Consider the following 24,022-nt stretch of genomic DNA (forward strand, 5'->3'; position numbering starts at 1 on the left):
TAGATCAAAGAAGTTTAAAGAGGCGATGATGGGCATGATTCAGCAAGTTTGGCCTAAACTTGAGATATCTAACCCTTATTGGACCCAAAATAACGTTCCAAGTCCACACAATGTTTTGCATGTGGCTGCTTGTTTAGTTTAATTAATTTTACAACTTTTAATTATGTCTTATTTATTATATGCATCTTTAATTAATGTCTTGCATTATTGATCTACATCTTTTAATTGTGACATGCACTATGTGTTCTGCATTTAATAAAGTCATGCATTATGTAACTCTCATGTTAGTTAAGTTTGCATCATAAATTATGACATGTATTATGTAACTCTCATGTTAGTTAAAGTTTGCATCATTAAATTAAGTCATGCATTAAGTTATCATTTGTTCATTTAGTTTATATCTTAAACCATGCATTTAAGCATTTTAGTTGTTTAATATGTTTGAGTTTGTTTATATAAGTATGTTATATAATTTGGCTATTACTTTTTAATGAATAAGTTATAATGTGTTTAATTTTTCTTAAATAAATTAATTGTGTGTTCAGTAGTTTATTGTAGGAAAGTCCAAAAGGCTGGTCATATATTTTAAAGCTACAATAGGGCTGTTCGTTTGCTAGGAAGAATCAAATGCTGTTACATTCAAATGGCTGTTCAATTTTGGCATAAAAGAGTGTGCATTTGGTAACTTAATTGTTAGTGCATAAAGAGAATGTTTTTGGTGGATATTGAAGCATTCAAAGCTCATTATGGTGGCTGTTCAAAAGGACCAAGAGTGACTCTTCAAGTCTGATTGGTTTCATGCACTCAAAGCTAGTTATAGTGCCAATTAAAGGGATGAATACACAAGCATTAAGGCATTTGGTTAAGGGGAAAATGAAGGGACATCAAGAAACACATTTAAAGGACCATTAAGCCTTCATCAAGTGAAGAGGCATGACTTTTCAACTATGCATTAATCAAGTATAAAGACATGACTCTTTGGCTGGCTATCAAGAGTTATAACCGAATTTGAATATTTTGTTAATAGCTGGTATGAATGTCGAATTTGAATAGTCATATTAGTGCCTATAAATAGCTTGTAAAAGGACAATGTTAGGTAAGATTATGTTGAATGAATATTTTTAAGTTATTGTGAGAATTCTATCTCATTGTTCTTGAAAGAACTTACTTAGACTTATCAAGGTATTCCTCGTGGCGTCAAACCTTTTTTCTTTTGAACTTATCACTTCCTTTCTTTCTTTGTTCTGAAGTGTGGCATTCTAACATACAGCTGGTTCCTCTTGTACTAAATAGTGGGTCATAGTTTATTTATTCTTCTTCGAAGACTTGTTTGTTATTTTGCTTTATAGAAATCGGTTCACAATCTTTCATATCGTTGGTTCATTTCTAAGTTTTCATTTTGTGCAAGTTATCTATCCAACTCATTTCCATCGTTTCCATCGAATCAATAACCATTAATCCTATTTCGACCTTAAAGTATATTTCGAAATGATACAACATTAGACGATCGAGTAACTCAACTAACCAAATTCACGATTACGAGCACGCATCAGATGGCATGCCATAGGATAGGAAGAGTTTAGGGAATTCTTCGACTTTTACAATGAGGCATTAGCTGCCAATTTACTTCGATTTAACCGATGAGACACTGGGTGTCAATTTATATAGCACCGGGTGCAATTACTACTTCGGATTTATCTGATGAGCCACTGCGTGCCGAACTGGTGTGTTTGTTTGTTCCGTGTATTCGTCCGAGTCCGAGTCGTATTAATAGGGGTAAATAAATAATAAAGTTTTATAATTGATATTGATATTGTATGGTATAAGAAATGGAATTGATATAGTGAATTGAAAATAGAATGTGAAATATGTTGTAAATATATGGAATACATGAGTTATATACTCATGAATTAAATATGGAATGGATAGTGCCATTGTGTAAATGATATATGGAACAAATTATGGAAAGCTATTATATAACAAGTGATGAAAATCGAGTATGTATATAATGATGTATTCATGAATTAGTATTGCATAGCTAATGTCATTGTATGAATAAATGTGGTTTTTAAGTATTCAATTGTGCTTATAATTAATATGTGCATATTATATTATCTTATCTTTAATTATTCGGATTATAGAAATACCATTGAATTTTACTCAGCGTATGGTTTTATTTTCCGTGCGCAGGTTAGATACTTAACTTTTGATCGCCGATTCAACATCCAACAACGATTCTGAACTCAAATGTGGTGATGTCTATCTTTTGTGTCGGCATGTACCTAGGGTGTCTAAATAATAGTTATTTTGTGGATTGATTGTAAATGAGGTTATAAGTTTAATGTTGGTTTGGTATATATATATATATAAACATGTGTTTGTTTTTGAAGCCATATTATGGCAAGATAAATTGAACCAAATTTAGATATATGCATGTGAAATTAAGTTGATGCTTAGGTGTTTATGAACTAGGCAAAATGGATTGAATTTGGTATGTTTATAATTTGGATTAGAATGATACTTTGATAATATGAATTTGATTGGTTTTTGACCTGAATATTATATGTTGTGAAATATTTGAATTTTTTGTCTGTTGATCTGTAAATTCCAGTGATACTCCAAAACTCTATTCCAACGACGAATACGGGTTAGAAGTGTTACACACATGAATTCAATTCAATTTATAATAATCAATATCCAACTTTCACATTAGCACATATATTCCTTTCAATTCAATAATCAATACATTCATAATTTTATATACCATTTCAATCCATTTCAATCAACTATCAAAATGTTAAATACTCACTTTAAACACTTACCATATGCATTAAATAGAATTACAACAATTAACAACTAGGTTCGGATTATAGAAATACAAACCATGAATTCCGTCCTTTCCCTTTTTAGTCAAGAATTCTAGTACGACGTTAGCTACAGAATTAAATCAATTAAAATTTATCAATACAACACAATTCAATTTCATATTAAATATTTCAATTTTTACTCAATATTAGCCTAAATTCCAATTTAGTTTCCAAACCGAGACTAATTTTTATTCTTTACATTTAATTCTATATTTTCATACAAATTTCACTTTAAAATAAATTTAACTATCTATTTTCACTTAAACTCTTAAATTTTAAAATTTTCACAATTTAGTCCTTATTACTCAAAATTTACAATTTGTTCTACAATTTAATCCTTTTCTATTTCTAGCTTAAAAATATATCAATTTAATCCCTAATACTAAAACTATTCAACATTAACAACATTTAAAATCTTAACAATTGCTAAAATTTCAACATGGGTCGGGTAGCCCTAGGTACCAGGATTCAAAAAATATAAAAATTATAAGAAAATAGACTAAATTCACTAACCAATTTAACTTTAAACCTTAGAAACCCTAAGGCTCGTGCATTCTCTTTTTTTCTTCTTTCTTTTCTTTCTTCTTTTTATATTCTAATTATTATTATATAATACATATATACATTTAACTTAATAATTAAGATTTCTTAATACTATAACATATTTTTATAATATATGCTGTCCACTATATATGTATAGGTATAATTACTATATATATAGGTATAATTACTACATTGGCCCTTTAATTAATTTTTAATCTATAATTCAACTTTTAACTCAAATGCGATTTAATCCTTATACCTTATTATTTTTAATTCAAGTAAATTCGCTTAACCGAAACCTAATTAACTACACAACTAACTTTGTAAATATTTATTTAAAATATTTACGAATCCGATTTAGGGAAACAGAGTCCCGGGAGTATACTTTCCGACACCCTTGACTATCAGGTCGTTACACCTTCTCTCCCCATGCTTCACTCGCTTATTCAAACATACATCTATTGTTAAGTTACTTGTTTATACATGAAGGCTATATTGAAATTCGAAAAAGCTTAGATAAAAGTTCTAGGACAAAAATAGATTTCAATAATAAAAATAAACCCATATAGATTTGTTCAAGGATAGGTTATCTATTCAAATTTGAAGGCGGGCTCGAAGTTTGAGAGAGTTTAAATAAAAATATTAAAATAAAAAATAGACTTAGGGTAGATTTGGATGGGCGGTGTGGGGTGGTGCGGTTAGTTTATTTTTTGTCTCACCCTATAGTATCTAATCTCACTGCTGTCGTTGTTTTTACACTAACCATAGGTCAAAGGCGAATCTAGGGGGGCTAGTAAGGGCCCCAGCCCCCTTTAAATATAAAATTGCTATTTAGGCCCTTAAAATTTTTTAAAAATTTTAAATTAATAAAGTTAAAATTGCACTTTGGCCCCTTAAAAAATTATTCTAGCTTTGCCCTGCCACAGGTAAACGCTTCTTCATTCAAACCCACCTTTTAATTAAAAAAAATTAAACCTATTTAAAATATTTGTTGGGTTTGGACTCTAATATTCAAAGCTTGAACTTAGCTCAACTTAAAAGTTTAAATAATCAAGATTTCCTTTATGTCCTTTTTACGATTCATAAAAACTAATCTTTTTGGGAATTTTTGGTTCCTAACAATGTATCTCCAAGATTCAAACTTTTATTATCCCATTAGAGCATCGACGAAGCTAGAAAATTATTTATGGGGGCGGAATTAAATTATATATTTTGTATGATAGTAAAAATATAATTTCACCATTTTAATAATTTATATATTTATAATTTTTAAAGGATTAAATAAAAAATTTATCATTTGGGGACTAAAGTGTAATTATAAAAGAGCTTAAATAGAAAATTTTTTATTTTAGGAGGGTCGAAACCCTTACCACCCCCTAACTCTACCTCTGCATGAAAGTACAATGTGCCTTTGCTACAATAACCAATATATATCAGTTATAATACATTTATTCCGTTTATATTATATGAAAAGTTAAATGTATTATAATATAATGTAAATTATTTGTGTTGAAAAGTTTAATATATGAAAAATATACGTGACGAAAGGAAGCATCATTAAATCAAAACAATACATAATTATATGTAAAAGCGTCCAATATAAACATGATTTAGCACGCCAGATCATAAGATACTTGTGTCAGCTTGAGTTATAAATTAATGGCCCAAGTCCATGCATGTGGCATTTAGCTGTATACTTGTGCGATAGGTCTTAATTTGGCCAAACATGTAATTTTGATTACGATAATGAAACCGACACCAAATTAATATAATACATTCAAAAGATAATGTAATAGAAAATAAAAACAATATATATTATAGTTTTGCGTATGTTTTGATGTCCCTTTCTCCAAGCAACCACAAAATTTCAAATTTCATTCCCTTACCAAAGTCTTGTGCTGCCCCTTGGCTCACAGCCTCACACCAATCACCTAACCACATCTCCCACTTTGCGTCCATAAAATGATTAAATTATGATATTCATTTTAAGTATAATACCAGAAAGTAAAACAAGCAACACCCACGGACACGGTGGAAGCTGCGACAGCGCATCTAGAAAAAGATCTAAAAGAACAAAAAGGGTCCTGAACCCAATGATAGGACAAGTTTGGGCTAAACAAAAAAAGGGCTTTTGCTCAGTTTCCCAGAAAATAAAAACATACATGCAATGAAATAGACTTTTTGTCTAGGGTGTTTTTTAAGACATAGTATATTTGCCGTAATAAAGAAACCTCGATTCCCTTGAATTTGAATATCATCTGTCAGCACCACCCACCGTCATCCTTTTGTTTCTTCTTATTGTTTTCTGAAATCTACATCTCTTTTTCCTTCTTTCTTCTGATCTGCTCTCTTTGATTTCAATCAATTTCAGCCATGGTTCCTTTAGTTTGTCTGTTGCTTTTCTTAGCCATGACTGGCCATTCAAGTAAGTTCCTTGCTCACTCTCTCTCTCTTTTTCTCTTCTTTGGTTTGAATGCAAAGAAAAAGAAAAGCCCTTTTTTTTTCAATAGGAAATCTTTATATCTTCATTGTAATTTTTTTTTTACAAAAAAAGGTTTTTTTTTTTTTTTGGTTTAGGTGCGACATATTGTTTATGTAATGATGGAGTGGGTGATCAAGCTCTTCAAACGACCCTGGATTATGCATGTGGAAATGGAGCTGATTGTTCTGCAATTCAACAAAATGGTGCTTGCTATAATCCCAACACTGTTAAAGATCACTGCAATTATGCTGTCAATAGTTATTTTCAAAACAAAGGTCAAGTTACAGGAAGCTGTGATTTTGCTGGCACTGCTTCAGTTAGTGCCAACCCTCCTACAAGTAAAACTCCCTTTCTTCTACCAAAATTTTCTTTCTTTCTTTTTTTTCCCAAGTTAATTGTTTTTAAAAATAATTTCTTTGTTGTTTTTGTAGATATTCCCTCCACTTGCACCTATCCATCAAGGTATGGTTATTAGATCTTAACATTTTCAACTTGTTGACCATGCACTGAGATCTCAAAATACATGGTTTCATTATTTTTTAAGCACCCATTATGTTCAATATATTAAAAGTTTTTTGTTGCTAAATGTTATGCGGTAGCACAGGCACAACCCCGACCACCACTCCAACAGCTGCCGGGACTCCAACGAGTTTAGGCGGTGGCACAGGTACCGCCTTTAGCCCAACAGGAACAACAACAGGCATCAACGAGCCAAATCATGCTGTTGCTCTCTTCACAAGCATTAACAACATTTTGTTCACGTTTTTCATCACCCTTTGGATTGTAATGCAGGGTTGTCTTTGATGTAAATGAGAGTTGTATATTAGATTTTGGCATATAAATCAAATATAATTGACATTGTTGGGTTTAGAGATATATGAGCTAGAGTCAAACCCTTCTCTAGGTCCCTTTCTCTTAGAGAAAAAGCTTTGGACTTTGATTCCCTTTTGATTAGATAAACTTGGGTGGCTACTTTTTAGATCTTCTGTCTGTATATGCTGTTTTGGTGGAATTGGTGGATACCGATATATATCATGTCTTAAGCTCGGGGTTGAATTACATAACTTCGAATTACAAGTGAATATTGAATGTGGTTAATAAAAAGAAAAAAAAATGAATTTCGTTGGTTCATCGGCGGTAAATGAACCGAGTTTAAACCAGCGGATTTGTTCATGTAAATTTAAAATTTTATTTGATTTCGTTTGTCTATTTAAAATTATGTGTTTATATTTATTTATTTATGGTACACGAATAATGTTCATAAATAATAAATAAATAAACAATAAATATATATTATTTTTTTATGTATAAAATAATTAAATATAAATATTAATAATTATATTATAAATTAAAAAAAATACAAGTCATAATATTTTTAGTCATATATATTAATAGAACAATAAGTAAACTTTATATAAATATAAATAAATTCATTCATGAAGATAAATAAATTAAATAAACTTTTTCTGTATTCAACTCGTTTAAATAAAATTGAAAACGAGAAAATTGAATTATTCATAAACTATTCATCCCAAACACTTTTGATTTACAGTTTTATGGTTTAGTTTCGCAAGCAATGTCTGACGAACTACATTATCAGTTACAAGTGCATTGAGAAAAGTGAGAGGAAAATAAGCATTAGAAAAATAATTTATGCATCAGCTGTTTGTACTCCCATCTTTTAATTATTTTATGTTATATAAAATTTGAAATACTCATATTTTATAAATTTTTAATAGAAATGGGTTTTAATTTTTTTAAGGTTTAATTCACATATCACCTTTGAGGTATATCTACTTTTTCAATTTTGATATTTAAATTTTTTAGCTTAAATATGAATTTAAAATATCATTCTTTGGAAAATTACATTAGTTGTCATTTAATTATTAGTAAAATTTTTTTGTCACCCTATTATAAAAAGTTACAAAAGCATCGTCCAACTATTTAATTTTTTTTTTGGTCACCAACTGTTAAATGACTAACGGAAAGATGACATGGTGGCTTTTTAAATTTGATATAATAGTAACTTTAACCCTAAAATTTATTCATTGTGCAATTTAGTCTTGATTCTGAAAAAATTAATCCTCAACGTTTACACATTATGTAATTTAGTCCTTTTTGTAGTTTTGTTTTTCTTTGTGACCTTTTCACCTAAAAAGCTAAAAAAAATTTTAGCTAAATTTGATAAAAAAAATATACTGAAAATAGAAACACCAAAAAATCCATGATAATGATTTTCATATATTCTCATTCTTTTAAAATTAACCCTTAATGTCATAAAGAAAAGTAAAATTATAAAAAAAGACCAAATTACACGATGTGTAAATGTTAAGTGTTAAAGTTACTAAACTGTTGGAAAATATAGTTATCAAACAAAAAAAACCGAAGTAAAAGAGAGAAGATTTACTTAAAGTAACAGTAGAGACAACGTTGTTGTGATTGTCAGTGACGGTAGGGTGGTCTGTGGTGTTATGCTGGTTGGTAAGCTCATTAAAAATGATGAAGTCATGGTCATGGTTTGTTATCGTCGTCATTGGATTCCCTCTTCTAAAAAAAAGATTCAAATGTTGATGATGTCACCATTAAAATCTTCATGTTGCAAATAAACCAAAAAAAAAAAATATTTTGGACTAATTATAAATAGGTCCCTAGCTTTTGTAAAAAGTTAAAAGATGTCATGTCAACAATCTATTAGTGGATTAATGGAATTTTTAACGATAGTGACCAATTCAAACAATTATTTTAATTAAAGTGACCAAAATAAACTTTATTTTATATTATATAAAATTTGAAATACTCATATATTCTATATTGTAATAATGACTTATTTAACCCTCAAACTTTACAAAAAAAAAAGCTATTTTAGCCTTTTATTTAATTTTTTTCTTTTTTGACTTTTAAACTTGCATTGGTTATCAAATCACCGTAAAATGAATAAAAAATTTATATTTGTTAATTTTGTTGACGTTAGCAAACAAGGGCCAAAAGCTAGTTTTATAAAATTGGGAAAAAAACCTCTCTATCCTCTTTTAAATTTGAAATTAAGTAAATTGATTCTGTAAAAAAATTAAAATAATTTAATCGTTATTAATTTTGAAAATGAGGAAGAAAATAAATAAGGATAATCATCTTCCCTTAAAAAATTTTAGCAGGAAAAAGGGAAACAGATTAAACTTTATTTCCAGATGTTGAGTTCCTCTTCGTCCACGTAATTTTAATTTAAAATCTTATTTCCAACCTAATAAAAAATACACCTAAAATTACATTCTTACCCCACTAGCCCCTTTACCTGCCACCTACACCCATTTAATTAAATCAACATCAAGATTAATTAACTAAACAGTATCGAAAAAAAAAACGCCAATTTTAAAAAAAAAAAAAGAGAGAGGAAAAGAACGAAACTAAGAACCCTCATTGTGAAATAGTTCAGTCTCTACCATTGGAACCCCAAAGACAAATATCCAGGATGAGATAATCTACAAAGCTAAACCTTTGGTTAGACAGCCTTAAAAATGAAAATTTCCTACCAACTGGTTGCAACTAAGGATTGACGTTAATTATTTTTTACTCTCATCCTCAGTATGACGCAGTTGGGTATTCCTTGAGTCTCCTCTGAGCAGCTATAGCAGTAGCAATGGAAGGAGGTAGATGTCTTAGGCTTCTTTTGAATCACCAATTAATATCAGTGCAATGAAATTTTAAGGAATAACGTAGGCACGTTTGTAAAACTTTACTAGAACGAAACTTCAATTTTCAATTAAAAAAAAGCAACCCCAATTAAACTGATTTTTTTTTTTTTACATTTTTAACATTTTATCTAATGTATATTTGTATTGCTGTGTTTTTTTAAATAGTAGTTATATATTATCATTATAAAATTAATATTAATTAATTAAAAATAAACATTTTAATAAACATATTTTATTAAATAAATTATAAATTCACATATTTTTAATAATTTCGTAAAAATAAAATGATTTAAAAAATTTCTATTATATATCATTTCTAATCTAATGTTCTTAATAGTCATTTTTTATTTTCAGCTCATCGCTATAGTTGCGTTTAAATCCAAATATATACCTCACAGTTGTTTCTAATCTCACTGCTACAATATCCAATCTCACCACTACAGTAACTAAGCTCACTACCACCGCTATTTTTAACCTCACCAAAAGTAAACATACCGCCTATCCAAATTAAGCCTTAGACTTTCAGTTTTGATCCTATCTTCATCAGTTTTTTGATACCCTGGATGGTGATGTGGCCAACGTCTAGGCTCTGCTTAACTGTGATTTTGAAAAACAAATTTTAACTAAAAAGCACTTTTGACTTTAAAGTTATGTTAAATAAATTCCATTTGTTTAAAAATTGTAACTTAATAAGAAACATTTTTGTTCATATGGAAAAATTAAAAATTTTAATTTTTGAGCCAAAAGCACTTTTGATTGGTAATTTTCATTTTTATCTTCCATTTTTCTTCTCCCAACAACACAAGGTACATTTCTAATTTCTTCTTCATTTTTTCTTTCAAAGCTCATTCTCTAGTTCTCCTTCTATTTTATTTTTATTTTTTCATTTTTTTCAAGGTTTTTGCTTCTCTCTCTCTTTTCCTACTCTCTTAATCCCATCTTCTCATTTTAACTCACTATTTAATTTTTTAATTTTTCCCATTTTAAGTTAAGCTAATTTTGGTTGCTCCTCATAGGTTAACTTTCTCGCTTCACCTTTAATTTTCTTGGGTTTTCTATTTGGTTGCTGTGTTTGATATATAGATTTTTGTTTACTGGATTTTTTTATTTACAAATTCTTAGCTCATCAGTTTTCTTATCTACAAATCTCAGGTTAGCTTTTTTTTGTGTTATAGTTTGTTGGGTTTATACATATACCATTTTTAATTGTAATTTTGTTAGAAAACAAACCGGTTTTTCAAAGTCAAAAATTGCAGCTAAAGAATTTCTATCAAAATAGGCCTGTAGAAATGATAAAGCTTATCAAGTTGAAAATTTCATGAAAAGTCAAGGATGATGGCAACAGCTTTAAAAGTTTTAAACAACAAAGAAATTAGCTTGCAAGGTGGATAGCAAGCTGTCAAGAAATTGGTTTGCAACTTGGCTTATTGGCCTATACAATGGATAAGTATTATCATTTATGATATACTTAAGGGATAAAGCAATCATTAAGGCGGTAAACTATGTATATATATATGTATGTGTAGGTCATGTGTGAGTGCTAGAAAATGTTAGTAAGTTTGAGAAAAAAAAGTGTTGTGAGTTATAGAAGGAAAAACTAGCAACAGCTAGTATAAGGAGAGAAAAAAAGAGAGAGTTTGTGTTGTGTTTATTTGTGTATAATAAAAAATTAGTATTTGATTTATTTTATTACGCTTCCAACAAGTGGTCTCCGAGCTAGGTTTGTATTGACGTCACAATGCCAAACATGATTCAACAGTAGATCCCGAAATTAACAAAGACAAATTACGGCAATTAAAGCATCTAGATGAGGGCTTTGCTTAGTTCTCAAGATTGTTGAGACGTTGTCGAAGAAGGATATGTTGAGCCCGAAAATGAAGTTACCGAAGTGGCTTTGACAAATGAAGAAAAAAGAATATTGAAAGAAACTCATAAAAAGGATAAGAGGGTGCTGTTCTTTATTTTTCAAGGTATTGATGAATCAACCTTTGACAAAATTTTAGATGTGAAGATATCAAAGGAAGTGTAACACCCCAAGAAAATCTTTGATATTTATTTTTGTATGTTGTGTTACACAAATGCATGTCTGCTTCAGTGGTTAGGTGTCCTGGGAAGAGTTTGGGAAGTCTTGAGTGTGACAGCCCTAATTTGACCCTAGTCGGAAAGTGGTTTCGGGACCACAAAATCGAGTTATAAAAATAATTAAACGTTATATTCTATGCTTATTATATGTGTAAATGCATTTGTGAAAGTCTCATGCTTTGATTTTGTCATTTGTATGTGAAATTTTTAAATAGGACTTATGTGAAACATTGTGAAATATGATAGGTAAATTTTAAAGTGATCTATTAACGCATGATGTCAAAAAGGTGGACTTGTATGTCAAATTACCCATTTTTGGATAGTGGCCGGCCATGATATTGATTAATATATATTATATGTATTTTTATATTAACATTTTTATTTACAAAATGAATTAAAGAATAAAGAGTAATAAAATATTGGGTTAGTGGGAGGAGAAACCAAAGTTGGTTCATCTTTGCTCCTCCATTGCCGTAACTTGAAGTAAGGAAGAAGAAGAATTCTTGTTTAATTTTTGGCTTAGATGATGGCTAGAATGAGGTATGTACTATGCCATTCTTGAAAATTTATGCATAATTGAGATGATTAGTTTGAATTCTACCTATTCCATGGTTTAAATTTAGGTTATTAGGAGGTTTGAAATTCGGCCAAGAAGCTTGAAACTCTTAGTAGATATTTTAATGTCATTAAAAGGGATAGTAATGTAGGATATGATGAGTTGTTAATTGTTTTTAACTTGAAAGTTGAGGTTAGTAGTGTTTTTAGGGAGGTGCCGAATGTGGTAATTGAAGGTGTCTTAATGAATAATATTTGTGGCTTGAATTGATAACATTCGGTCAAGAACTATGTGGGTTAACAAATTCGGTATGATGTATAGGTGTTAATTACTTTGCATACGATGTGTTGAAGAATAGGTAATGGTTTATTAAGGTGATGTAGGGTAAATTTTTAGTTTAGTTAAGTTTAAGCATTCGGCATTGATTATAATATTGGATATGAGAGTGCGAAAGATTAGAGATTATTTTAAGTGAGTTATGACCTTAATATGAGCAAGATAGAATCGGCTATAAATGTGATTGAGTAATTCGGTCATTGTTTGGCATAGGTGAAACCTATGTGCAATTTGCTACTTTTGGTCATGAAATGGAAATTGAATATGAAGGCTAAGTTTGAGTAGTTAGGGCCAAATGGGGCATATATGATATTAAGGCATGCAATATATATATGTGTGTATATGTGGTTGTTCATAAAATGAGTAATCGATTAAATTGTGAGAGTCACACATAGGTATATATATATATTCCTTATGTATGTACCTTGTGACATAGAATATTCGGATATACATATATATTATATATAGTAAAATTCGTGTATATGAAAGCATGGTAAGTTATGTGAATCTTTGTTTGTGTATGCGAATTAGATATTGATATAATAAGCATAAAATCGAGTTATGGCATATTTTATAAAACATAATATGCATTGAAGTTATGTATAATTGTCAAATGTGACTATTAAAGAATTAAAGTTGAGTAAGTAATTAAACAAATTCATTTGTTTAAATTAAGCTCAAGAGCAAAGAGGAACTAAATCAAATAGGGGAAAGGAGAAAGCAATCGAGTAGCCTATCCGCAACTGTTCAAAATATCCGAGGTAAGTTTTGAGTAATCACCTTTAGTATAAAATTTATGATGCCTTGATATGTGTATATTAGATGAATTATGAACTTTTGAGTCTACTTGAACTAAGTTGTGTGATAAGTAATCTAAGTATATGAACTATGGTCAAATGGTCAATACGGGTTAAGCTTGATTAATGAAATGTATATGAGATATTTTTGTATAAATTTTAAACCGAAATGTAATTGATGGTGTTCATATGGAGCTTATATTCGCATGTAACAAATGGCTTCTAATGTGACATGTTAAATGAGATGTGTTAATATATGATTAAATATGCATGATACTTGAGGAATGTTATCCGGGCTTAAAGAACCGCAGGCTTAGTGCTGGAATTGTATCCGGGCTTAAAGACCTGCAGGCTATATGTTGGAATGTTATCCGGGCTTAAAGACCCGCAGGCTTCATGCTGAAATTGTATCCGGGCATTGAATATCCGCGGAAAAACTACGGTCGAGTAAGTACTATATATTTAACATGTTAAGGTACGTATTATGTACTCATATGTGAATTAATTTTAAAGTGAATTATTAGTATCAAAGAACGATATATATATACGTGTGGATGAATACAGTATCTAAGAATAAGGGAATGACCTATTCGGTCAATGTATGTCATTATATGAAAGTATGTGACTTAAAGTAATTTATGAGCCATATAGTATAATCAAATATGTGTTGGAAATTTCTTGTGTATTCATATATATTCGGCCAATAGGCTTTATAACTAGTGTACTTGTGTATATTCGGTCAAGTGATTTACAATTAGAATACGAGTTTTGTGATACTTAATGTTCGATTTAAATAACAAGTTTTTAATTGTTTTAAATGCTTAAAACTTACTAAGCCTCGAAAGCTTACTCTGTTCCTTATTTCTTTGTTTTATAGATTGTTGCTTTTGGCCACCTACTCGGGGATCAACAGTAGTTCACCATAGTATCGATCTTTTTGGTACAGTTATATTTTTGGCCTTGATATGGCATGTATAGGTTAGGCCGGTGATAGTTATGTTTTGTATTGTAAATATTTTGGCCATATGAAAATGGCATTTATAACTTATAAATCATTATGTATTCATCTCGATTTCTGTTTATGTCGATTGGTAATATGAATGAAAAATTTAATGTTTAGCTCGGTAATACCTCTTAGCCTAAAATCGACGATCGGATTTGGGCTAGGGGTGTTACATTTTATTGGTATCAGAGCTACAGTTTAGTCGATTCTAGGACTAACGTAGAGTGTTTGAGTCTAGCTATACATGCCCTATAGTATTAATACGATAGTATGATGAATTCTGACAGTTAAAAATGTGTTTTCGTTTAGTAATGGATCCCGATCCCAATCGAGTGGTAGCTAATTATGTAGAGAGTGTAGCGCCTGCTCCCGCGCATGGGATAGCGCCGATGGACTCTCAACCTATCGCAAGCAATCAGAACGATGAGGCCAGACAGGCTTTTTATAGTGTGATGAATGATTGGTTCAACCAATACATTCGAACTAATACGGCTGTTCCACAACCCCCACTTCCGAATAATACACCCCCTGCACCTATGATACCTCTGATAATTGATCAGATGAGGTTGAATAAGCCCCCGGTTGATAGAATCCGAAAGCACGGGGCTACTGAATTTAAGGCTACCGATAGTGATGATGCTGAGCAAGCTGAATTTTGGTTGGACAATACTATCTGAGTGTTCGATGAACTGTCTTGCACACCTGATGAATGCCTAAAATGTGCTATATCTTTGCTACGTGATTCTACCTACTATTGGTGGAATACGTTGGTTTCTGTTGTGCCCAGAGAGCGAGTGACTTGGGAGTTCTTCCAAACTGAGTTCTAGAAAAAGTATATCAGCCTGAGATTCATCGATCAGAAACGGAAGGAATTTCTTAAACTTAAACAGGGTTCCATGTCAGTTACTGATTATGAACGAAAATTTGTGAGGCTTAGCCGGTATGCCCGAGAATGTGTTTCTTCAGAAGCTATAATGTGTAAACGTTTCGAAGATGGATTGAATGGAGATATAAAACTGTTTGTTGGCATTCTTGAAATTAGAGAGTTTGTAGTACTTGTCGAGTGAGCTTGTAAAGCCGAAGAGCTCAGTAAAGAAAAAAGAAAAGCTAAAGATGGAGCTAGAGAATTCCGTAAAAGATCTTTGGGAAAGCCCTTTCGGCAGTCACTGAAGAAATTTTGAGATGATTCGGACCGATCTAAGAACACTTCGGGCTTTTCTAGACAAGACCGCGATCGACCCCCTGTGAGTACGCGAGCCACTTCGGTTGCCAGTGTTGGAAATGATCGTCGGGACAGGACTGAGTGCAAGTATTTGGGAAATGGCATTCAGGGAGTTGTAGATTTCATGACCGCTCCTGTTATAAGTGTGGATCAGCCGACCACTTTATCAAGGACTGCCCGAGATTGTCTGAACAGAATGTGAATCAGAGTGGGAAACCGGGTGCTACTACAGCTCGAGGTAGACCATCTAGGAATGCGGGGAATGCTAGTGGCGGTCAGAGAAGGTCTAGAGATGCTACAACCAAATCTGAGGCTTGTGCTCCTACTAGAGCTTATGCTATACGGGCACGCGAGGATGTTTCTTCGCCTGATGTCATTACCGGTACTTTCACTCTCTTTGATACTATTGTGATTGCATTGATTGATCCTGGTTCTACTCATTCATATGTATGTGAGACTTTAGCATCCAGTAAGAATCTACCTGTTGAGTCTACTGAGTTTGTAATTCGAGTGTCGAATCCCTTGGGTCGATATGTGCTAGTTGACAAAGTGTGCAGGAAATGTCCCCTAATAATCCGAGGTTCCTATTTTTCGACTGATTTGATGCTTTTACCGTTTGATGAATTTGATGTTATTCTCGGTATGGATTGGTTGATTGTGCACGATGCAATTGTGAATTGCAAAAGAAAGACTATTGATTTGAGATGTGCAAATGATGAGATAATACGAGTTGAGTCTGCTGGCGTGAACGGGTTACCCGCAATAATATCCTCGATGTTGGCTCAGAAATATGTAAAAATGGGGTGTGAAGCATATCTTGCGTACGTACTTGATAGTAAAGAATCAGAAATGAAACTTGAATCAGTGCTGGTGGTTTGTGAGTATCCGGATGTTTTTCCTGAGGAATTACCAGGGTTACCACCTGTTCGGGAGGTAGAGTTTGGCATTGAGCTTGTACCTGGGACTACTCCAATTTCGATAACTCCATATCGTATGGCACCAACGGAATTGAAGGAATTGAAAACTCAGTTGCAAGAGTTGACGGATAGAGGTTTCGCTCGACCGAGTTTCTCACCTTGGGGTGCACCAGTATTGTTTGTGAAAAAGAAAGACGGAACCATGAGAATGTGCATTGACTATCGTCAATTAAATAAAGTGGCAATAAAGAACAAATATCCGTTACTGCGTATTGATGATTTGTTTGATCAGTTGAAGGGAGCCTCAGTGTTTTCAAAGATAGATTTGAGATTGGGTTATTATCAGTTGCGAGTTCGAGACTCAGATATACCTAAAACTACTTTCAAAACGAGATACGGTCACTACGAGTTCTTAGTGATGCCGTTTGGGCTCACTAATGCCCCTGCAGTATTTATGGACTTGATGAATCGAATTTTCAGGCAGTATTTGGACCGGTTTGTAGTTGTGTTTATAGATGACATCTTGATTTATTCACGCGATGAAACTGAACATGCCGAGCACCTGAGATTGGTATTACAGATTTTACGAGACAAGCAGTTATACGCGAAATTCAGTAAATGTGAATTCTGGTTGAGAGAAGTTAGTTTTGTGGGGCATGTGGTATCTGCATCCGATATTCGAGTTGATCCGAGCAAAATTTCAGCCATACTTGATTAGAAGCCTCCGAGAAATGTTACTGAAGTTTGGAGCTTCTTGGGACTTGCCGGTTACTACAAACGGTTTATAAAGGGTTTCTTGATGATAGCCACACCAATGACGAAACTACTTCAGAAAGATGTTAAGTTTGATTGGTCAGAAAAATGTCAGAAAAGTTTCGATCAATTGAAAACTTATTTGACTGAAACTCCAATGTTAGTGCAGCCCAAATTCGGTAGAGAGTTTGTCATTTACAGTGATGCGTCCTTACTTGGGCTGGGTTGTGTATTGATGCAAGAGGGTCGAGTTGTAGCTTACGCATCGAGGCAATTGAAGCCACATGAGAAAAACTATCTGACCCATGATCTCGAATTAGCTGCCATCGTATTCGCTTTGAAAATATGGCGACATTACTTGTTTGGATAGAGGTGTCATGTATATTCGGATCACAAAAGTCTCAAATATTTGATGACTCAAAGAGATTTGAATCTGCGACAAAGACGTTGGCTTGAGTTGTTGAAAGATTATGAGCTCGTCATTGAGTATCACCCGGGAAAGGCTAACGTGGTTGTCGATGCTTTAAGTCGCAAGTCACTGTTTACTTTGCGAGTGATGAATGTACACCTGTCCGTTTCATCCGATAATGTGTTAGTAGCAGAATTAAAGGCCAAACCATTATTGCTTCTTCAAATACGTGAATCTCAGAAAGTAAACGATGAATTGGTTGCTAAACGAGCTGAATGTGTCTCAAATGTGGAATCAGAGTTTCAAATTGACGACAACGATTGTTTAAAGTTCAGAAGTCGATTGTGTGTTCCAAGAAATTCGAAACTTATTTCGGTGATTTTGAGCAAGGCTCATAGTAGCCGAATGTCAGTCCACCCAGGTAGTACGAAAATGTACAACGATCTGAAACGTTAGTTTTGGTGGCTTGGTATGAAACGAGACATTTCTAAATTTTTTTCGAAGTGTTTGATATGTCAACAAGTGAAAGCGGAACATCAAGTGCCTTCGGTATTACTTTAGCTGATCATGATACCCGAATGGAAATGGGATCGAGTCATGATGGATTTTGTATCTGGGTTGCCATTGTCGGCAAGTAAGAAAGATACGATCTGGGTTGTTATTGATAGATTGACAAAGTTGGCTCATTTTATTCCCGTACGTACGGATTATTCACTTGACAAGCTAGCCGAATTGTATGTTTCTCAGATTGTAAGGTTACACGGGGTACCTATTTCTATTGTGTCAGATAGAGATCCGAGATTCACATCGCGATTTTGGAAGAAATTGCAAGAAGCATTGGGTACTAAGTTGCATTTTAGCACCGCTTTTCATCCCCAGACTGATGGTCAATCCGAGAGGATAATTCAGATACTCGAGGATATGTTGAGATGTTGCATCCTTGAGTTTAGTGGTTCATGGGAACGTTATTTTCCTTTGATTGAATTTGCTTACAATAATAGTTTTCAATCAAGCATTAAGATGGCACCTTACGAGGCTTTGTACGATCGTAAATGCCGTACACCGTTGTTTTGGACCAAGCTTAGTGAAAGTAAAATCTTCGGGGTTGATTTGATTAAAGATGTGAGCAGAAAGTAAAAGTAATCCGTGAAAGTCTGAAAGCAGCTTCAGATCGTCAGAAGTCGTATGCGGATTTAAAACATAAAGACATTGAATATCAGGTCGAAGACAAAGTGTTTCTTAAAGTTTCACCTTGGAAAAAGGTGCTCAGATTTGGCCGAAAGGGCAAATTGAGTCTGAGGTTCATCGGGCCATATGAAATATCCGAACGAGTTGGGCTGGTCGCATACAAATTGATTTTACCCCCTGAGCTTGAAAAGATTCACAACGTTTTTCATGTTTCGATGCTTCGACGTTATAGATCCAATCCATCGCATATAATTAATCCATCTGAGGTTGAGATTAAATTTGATTTGAGCTATGAAGAGGAACCGGTTCATATTTTGGCTCGTGAAGTAAAAGAACTACGAAATAAGAAAATCTCATTAGTGAAGGTATTGTGGCTTAAGCATGGGGTTGAAGAAGCTACATGGGAACTTGAAGACTCTATGAAAGATCGATATCCTAACTTATTCACTGGTAAGATTTTTGGGGACAAAAATTCCTTATGTGGGGGAGAGTTGTGACAGCCCTAATTTGACCCTAGTCAGAAAGTGGTTTCGGGACCACAAAACCGAGTTATAAAAATAATTAACAGTTATATTCTATGTTATTATATGTGTAAATGCATTTGTGAAAGTCTCAAGCTTTGATTTTTTCATTTGTATGTGAAATTTTTAAATAGAACTTATGTGAGACATTGTGAAATGTGATAGGTAAATTTTAAAGTGATCTATTAATGCATGATGTCAAGAAGGTGGACTTGCATGTAAAAGTACCCATTTTTGGATAGTGGCCGACCATGATATTGATTAATATATATATTATATGTATTTTTATATTAACATTTTTATTTACAAAATGAATTAAAGAATAAAGAGTAATAAAATATTGGGTTGGTGGAAGGAGAAACCAAAGTTGGTTCATCTTTGCTCCTCCATTGCCGTAACTTGAAGTAAGGAAGAAGAAGAATTCTTGTTTAATTTTCGGCTTAGATGATGGCTAGAATGAGGTATGTACTATGCCATTCTTGAAAATTTATGCATAATTGAGATGATTAGTTTGAATTCTACCTATTCCATGGTTTAAATTTAGGTTATTAGGAGGTTTGAAATTCGGCCAAGAAGCTTGAAACTCTTAGTAGATATTTTAATGTCATTAAAATGGATAGTAACGTGGGTTAGCAAATTCGGTATAATGTATAGGTGTTAATTACTTTGCATACGATGTGTTGAAGAATAGGTAATGGTTTATTAAGGTGATGTAGGGTAAATTTTTAGTTTAGTTAAGTTTAAGCATTCGGCATTGATTATAATATTGGATATGAGAGTACGAAAGATAAGAGATTATTTTAAGTGAGTTATAACCTTAATATGAGCAAGATAGAATCGGCTATAAATGTGATTGAGTAATTCGATCATTGTTTGGCATAGGTGAAACCTATGTGCAATTTGCTACATTTGGTCATGAAATGGAAATTGAATATGAAGGCTAAGTTTGAGTAGTTAGGGCCAAATGGGGTATATATGATATTAAGGCATGCAATATATATATGTGTGTGTATACGTGGTTGTGCATAAAATGAGTAATCGATTAAATTGTGAGAGTCACACATAGGTATATATATATGCCTTATGTATGTGCCTTGTGACATAGAGATATTCAGATATACATATATATATTATATAGTTAAATTCGTGTATATGAAAGCATGGTAAGTTATGTGAATCTTTGTTTGTGTATGCGAATTAGATATTGATATAATAAGCATGAAATCGAGTCATGGCATATATTATAAAACATAATATGCATTGAAGTTATATATAATTGTCAAATGTGACTATTAAAGAATTAAAGTTGAGTAAGTAATTAAACAAATTCATTTGTTTAAATTAAGCTCAAGAGCAAAGAGGAACTAAATTAGATAGGGGAAAGGAGAAAGCAATTGAGTAGCCTATCCGCAACTGTTCAAAATATCTGAGGTAAGTTTTGAGTAAGCACCTTTAGTGTGTATAGTAGATGAATTATGAACTTTTGAGTCTACTTGAACTAAGTTGTGTGGTAAGTAATCTACGTTTATGAACTATGGTCGAATGGTCAATACGGGTTAAGCTTGATTAATGAAATGTATATGAGATATTTTTGTATAAATTTTAAACCGAAATGTAATTGATGGTGTTCATATAGAGCTTATATTCGCATGTAGCAAATGACTACTAATGCGACATGTTAAATGAGATGTGTTAATATATGATTAAACATGCATGATACTTGAGGAATGTTATCCGGGCTTAAAGACCCGCAGGCTTCCTGCTGGAATTGTATCCGGGCTTAAAGACCCACAGGCTATATGCTGGAATGTTATCTGGGCTTAAAGACCCGCAGGCTTCGTGCTGAAATTGTATCCGGGCTTAAAGACCCGCAGGCTACGAGCTGGTATTAACCGGGTTTAAATTCCCGTAGGCTGGTGCTAGAAATTTGTTTCAAGTTCTAAGACTTGACAGGATTGATGCCAGTAAATTAAGTAAGATTACGACATTGAATATCCACGGAAAAACCACCGTCGAGTAAGTACTATATATTTAACATGTTAAGGTACGTATTTTGTACTCATATGTGAATTAATTTTAAAGTGAATTATTAGTATCAAATAACGATATATATATACGTGTGGATGAATACGGTATCTAAGAATAAGAGAATGACCTATTCGGTCAATGTATGTCATTATATGAAAGTATGTGACTTAAAGTAATTGTATGAACCATATAGTATAATGAAATATGTGCTGGAAATTTCTTGTGTATTTATATATATATTCGGCCAATAGGCTTTATAACTAGTGTACTTGTGTATATTCAGTCAAGTGATTTACAATTAGAATACGAGTTTTGTGATACTTAATGTTCGATTTAAATAACAAGTTTTTAATTGTTTGAAATGCTTAAAACATACTAAGCCTCGAAAGCTTACTCTGTTCCTTATTTCTTTGTTTTATAGATTGTTGATTTTGGCCACCCACTCGGGGATCAACAGTAGTTCACCATACTATCGATCTTTTTGGTACAATTATATTTTTGGCCTTGATATGGCATGTATAGGTTAGGCCGGTGATAGTTATGTTTTGTATTGTAAATATTTTGGCCATATGAAAATGGCATTTATAACTTATAAATCATTATGTATTTAGCTCGATTTCTGTTTATGTCGATTGGTAATGTGAATGAAAAATTTAATGTTTAGCTCGGTAATACCTCTTAGCCTAAAACTGGCGATCGGATTCGGGCTAGGGGTGTTACATTAGGTTCAAGCCTTAGCTTGTGCAAATGTTTTGTTTTAAATGAATAAACCCTTGTCTTTAGTCAGTAGGTTTATAAATAAATATGGGTATAACATGACAGAATAGGCCTGCTGGTCTGGTGGTTAAGTAACGTGGTAAAGGGTTGGGGGACTTGAGTTCGAGTCTTGGTGGGTGCAGTGGAGTGTTTTATTTTGTTGCTAGTGCCGTGTGGGTGTTTTAGTCAAACTGAACTATTGAAGAGTTGCAGTAGAATTTGAATTAGGCAGTTGAGGGAGGAGTGGACGGTTTTGAGGGATTTGACGAGAAAAATGTGGGAGTTTGAGGATAGTGGGAAAATTGGTGCCAACTTTGAACTTATGTCTCTCAAGATTTCAGCTTTGGATGGTATTTTCTCTCCATTTCGGTTTCTATCAACGTTTTTCACTTCTTATATGTCGACTATTGCTAAGGGTTCATTTGGCTAACTTTCTTTTTCCTTCTTTTCTGACGTTGTTTTCTTCTACTTCTCTAGCAAACTTTCCTTTCTTGTTTTCTTTAGCCGAACGCTCTTCCACTCAATCTCACAATTCTTTCAGTTTTGGTTACTGTCTTGCTTTTCATCTTGATTATTTTCCTGTCGATTTTCACCCTTCTAGTTCTCCCTGCCGAATTAGACTGTTTCCCAAAATTTCCTTCCTTTGCTGCCATTTGCTTCCCCAAATACTTCCCTTTTTTACTGACTTTCTACTTTCCACCCACAGTGTTTTACTTGTATTTTGTTAATCCTGAAAACCTCTGTCAAATATTGCTAGTTGTGTGGTTGCTATATCTTTTTAGACTGAATAACGAAAGGGTACTCTGTTTCCATTGGAGAATCTGTTTATTGAAGGATACTAATTTGAGATAGTCTATACTGCGAGAGGCGCATAGTAGCCCTTATGCTATGCATCTTGGTGGAAATAAGATATACCGAGACCTTCGTGAGTTATATTGGTGGTCGGGTCTTAAGCTTGAAGTTATCGACTTCGTGGGTAAATGTCTGACTTGCCAGTAGGTTCAGGAGGTTAAGGCTGAACATCAGCTACCTTCAGGGTTGCTTCAGCCAGTTAAGATTCCACTTTGGAAGTGGGAGAGAGTAACTATGGACTTTATTAGTGGGTTGTTTCTAACGCCTACTAAGAAAGACTCAGTATGGGTTATCGTTGATACAGTGACCAAGTCCGCTCATTTTATACCAGTTCGTACAGATTACTCTTTGCAAAAGCTGGCTAAACTGTATGTGTCTAAGATAGTAAGACTGCATAAGGTACCGATTTCGATAATATCTAATAGGGATCCTTGCTTCACGTCTCGATTCTGGAAGAAGTTACATGAAGCTCTGGGTACAAGATTGGACTTCAGTACTACATTCCATCCTCAGACAGATGGTTAGTCAGAGAAGGTGATTTAGATACTAGAGGATATGTTAAGGAGTTGCGTGATTGATTTTCGAGGCAGTTGGGAGGATTACTTACCACTAGTAAAGTTTGCTTATAACAATAGCTATCAGTCTAGCATACAGATGGCATCTTACGAGGTATTATATAGTCGTAGGTGTCGCACTCCTTCGTATTGGACTAAGTTGGGCAAGTGGCGTGTTTTGGGCTTTGAACTAGTTTCTGATATCGAGGATAAAGTTAGACTGATTCGGGATAGGCTGAAAGCAGCATTAGACAAACAAAAGTCCTATACGGACCTGAAGCGTAGAGAGATTGAGTATTCTGTCGGGGACTTTGTTTTTCTTAAGGTCTTGCCATGGAAGAAGGTATTGAGGTTTGGACGTAAGGGCAAGTAGAGCCCTAGGTTTATTGGGCCTTACCGCATACTGAAACGTGTGGGATCGGTTGCCTATCAGTTAGAGTTACCTCCAGAGTTAGATTAGATTCAAA

The 24,022-nt window shown here is 33.1% G+C and overlaps 1 protein-coding gene across 2 annotated transcripts; it reads left to right on the plus strand.

Moving 5' to 3' along the window:
• Positions 1 to 5,449: 5,449 nt before the first annotated feature.
• LOC107961537 (PLASMODESMATA CALLOSE-BINDING PROTEIN 3) lies at positions 5,450 to 6,948 on the plus strand. 2 transcript variants are annotated; one of them, XM_016897648.2, is made up of 4 exons: positions 5,450 to 5,835; positions 5,988 to 6,230; positions 6,324 to 6,354; positions 6,492 to 6,948. In XM_016897648.2, the coding sequence occupies exons 1-4, from the start codon at positions 5,784 to 5,786 to the stop codon at positions 6,694 to 6,696; spliced, it is 531 nt and encodes a 176-aa protein (XP_016753137.1). In that variant the 5' UTR covers positions 5,450 to 5,783; the 3' UTR covers positions 6,697 to 6,948. The 2 variants fall into 2 exon arrangements, with proteins under 2 accessions (XP_016753137.1, XP_016753138.1); XM_016897649.2 differs by having other exon boundaries at positions 5,462 to 5,835; positions 6,497 to 6,948.
• The last annotated feature ends 17,074 nt before the right edge of the window (positions 6,949 to 24,022 follow it).

Source organism: Gossypium hirsutum, chromosome A05, assembly GCF_007990345.1.
Source record: "Gossypium hirsutum isolate 1008001.06 chromosome A05, Gossypium_hirsutum_v2.1, whole genome shotgun sequence".
Taxonomy (NCBI): Eukaryota; Viridiplantae; Streptophyta; class Magnoliopsida; order Malvales; family Malvaceae; genus Gossypium; species Gossypium hirsutum.

What these genes read in the sequence shown, in the direction of transcription:
- LOC107961537 (XM_016897648.2), top strand. Translation starts at nt 5,784, where the DNA reads ATGGTTCCTTTAGTTTGTCTGTTGCTTTTCTTAGCCATGACTGGCCAT. An exon ending in AGCCATGACTGGCCATTCAA is followed by an intron (nt 5,836 to 5,987) that starts GTAAGTTCCTTG and finishes TTTTTGGTTTAG; the next exon opens with GTGCGACATATTGTTTATGT. An exon ending in TAGTGCCAACCCTCCTACAA is followed by an intron (nt 6,231 to 6,323) that starts GTAAAACTCCCT and finishes TTGTTTTTGTAG; the next exon opens with ATATTCCCTCCACTTGCACC.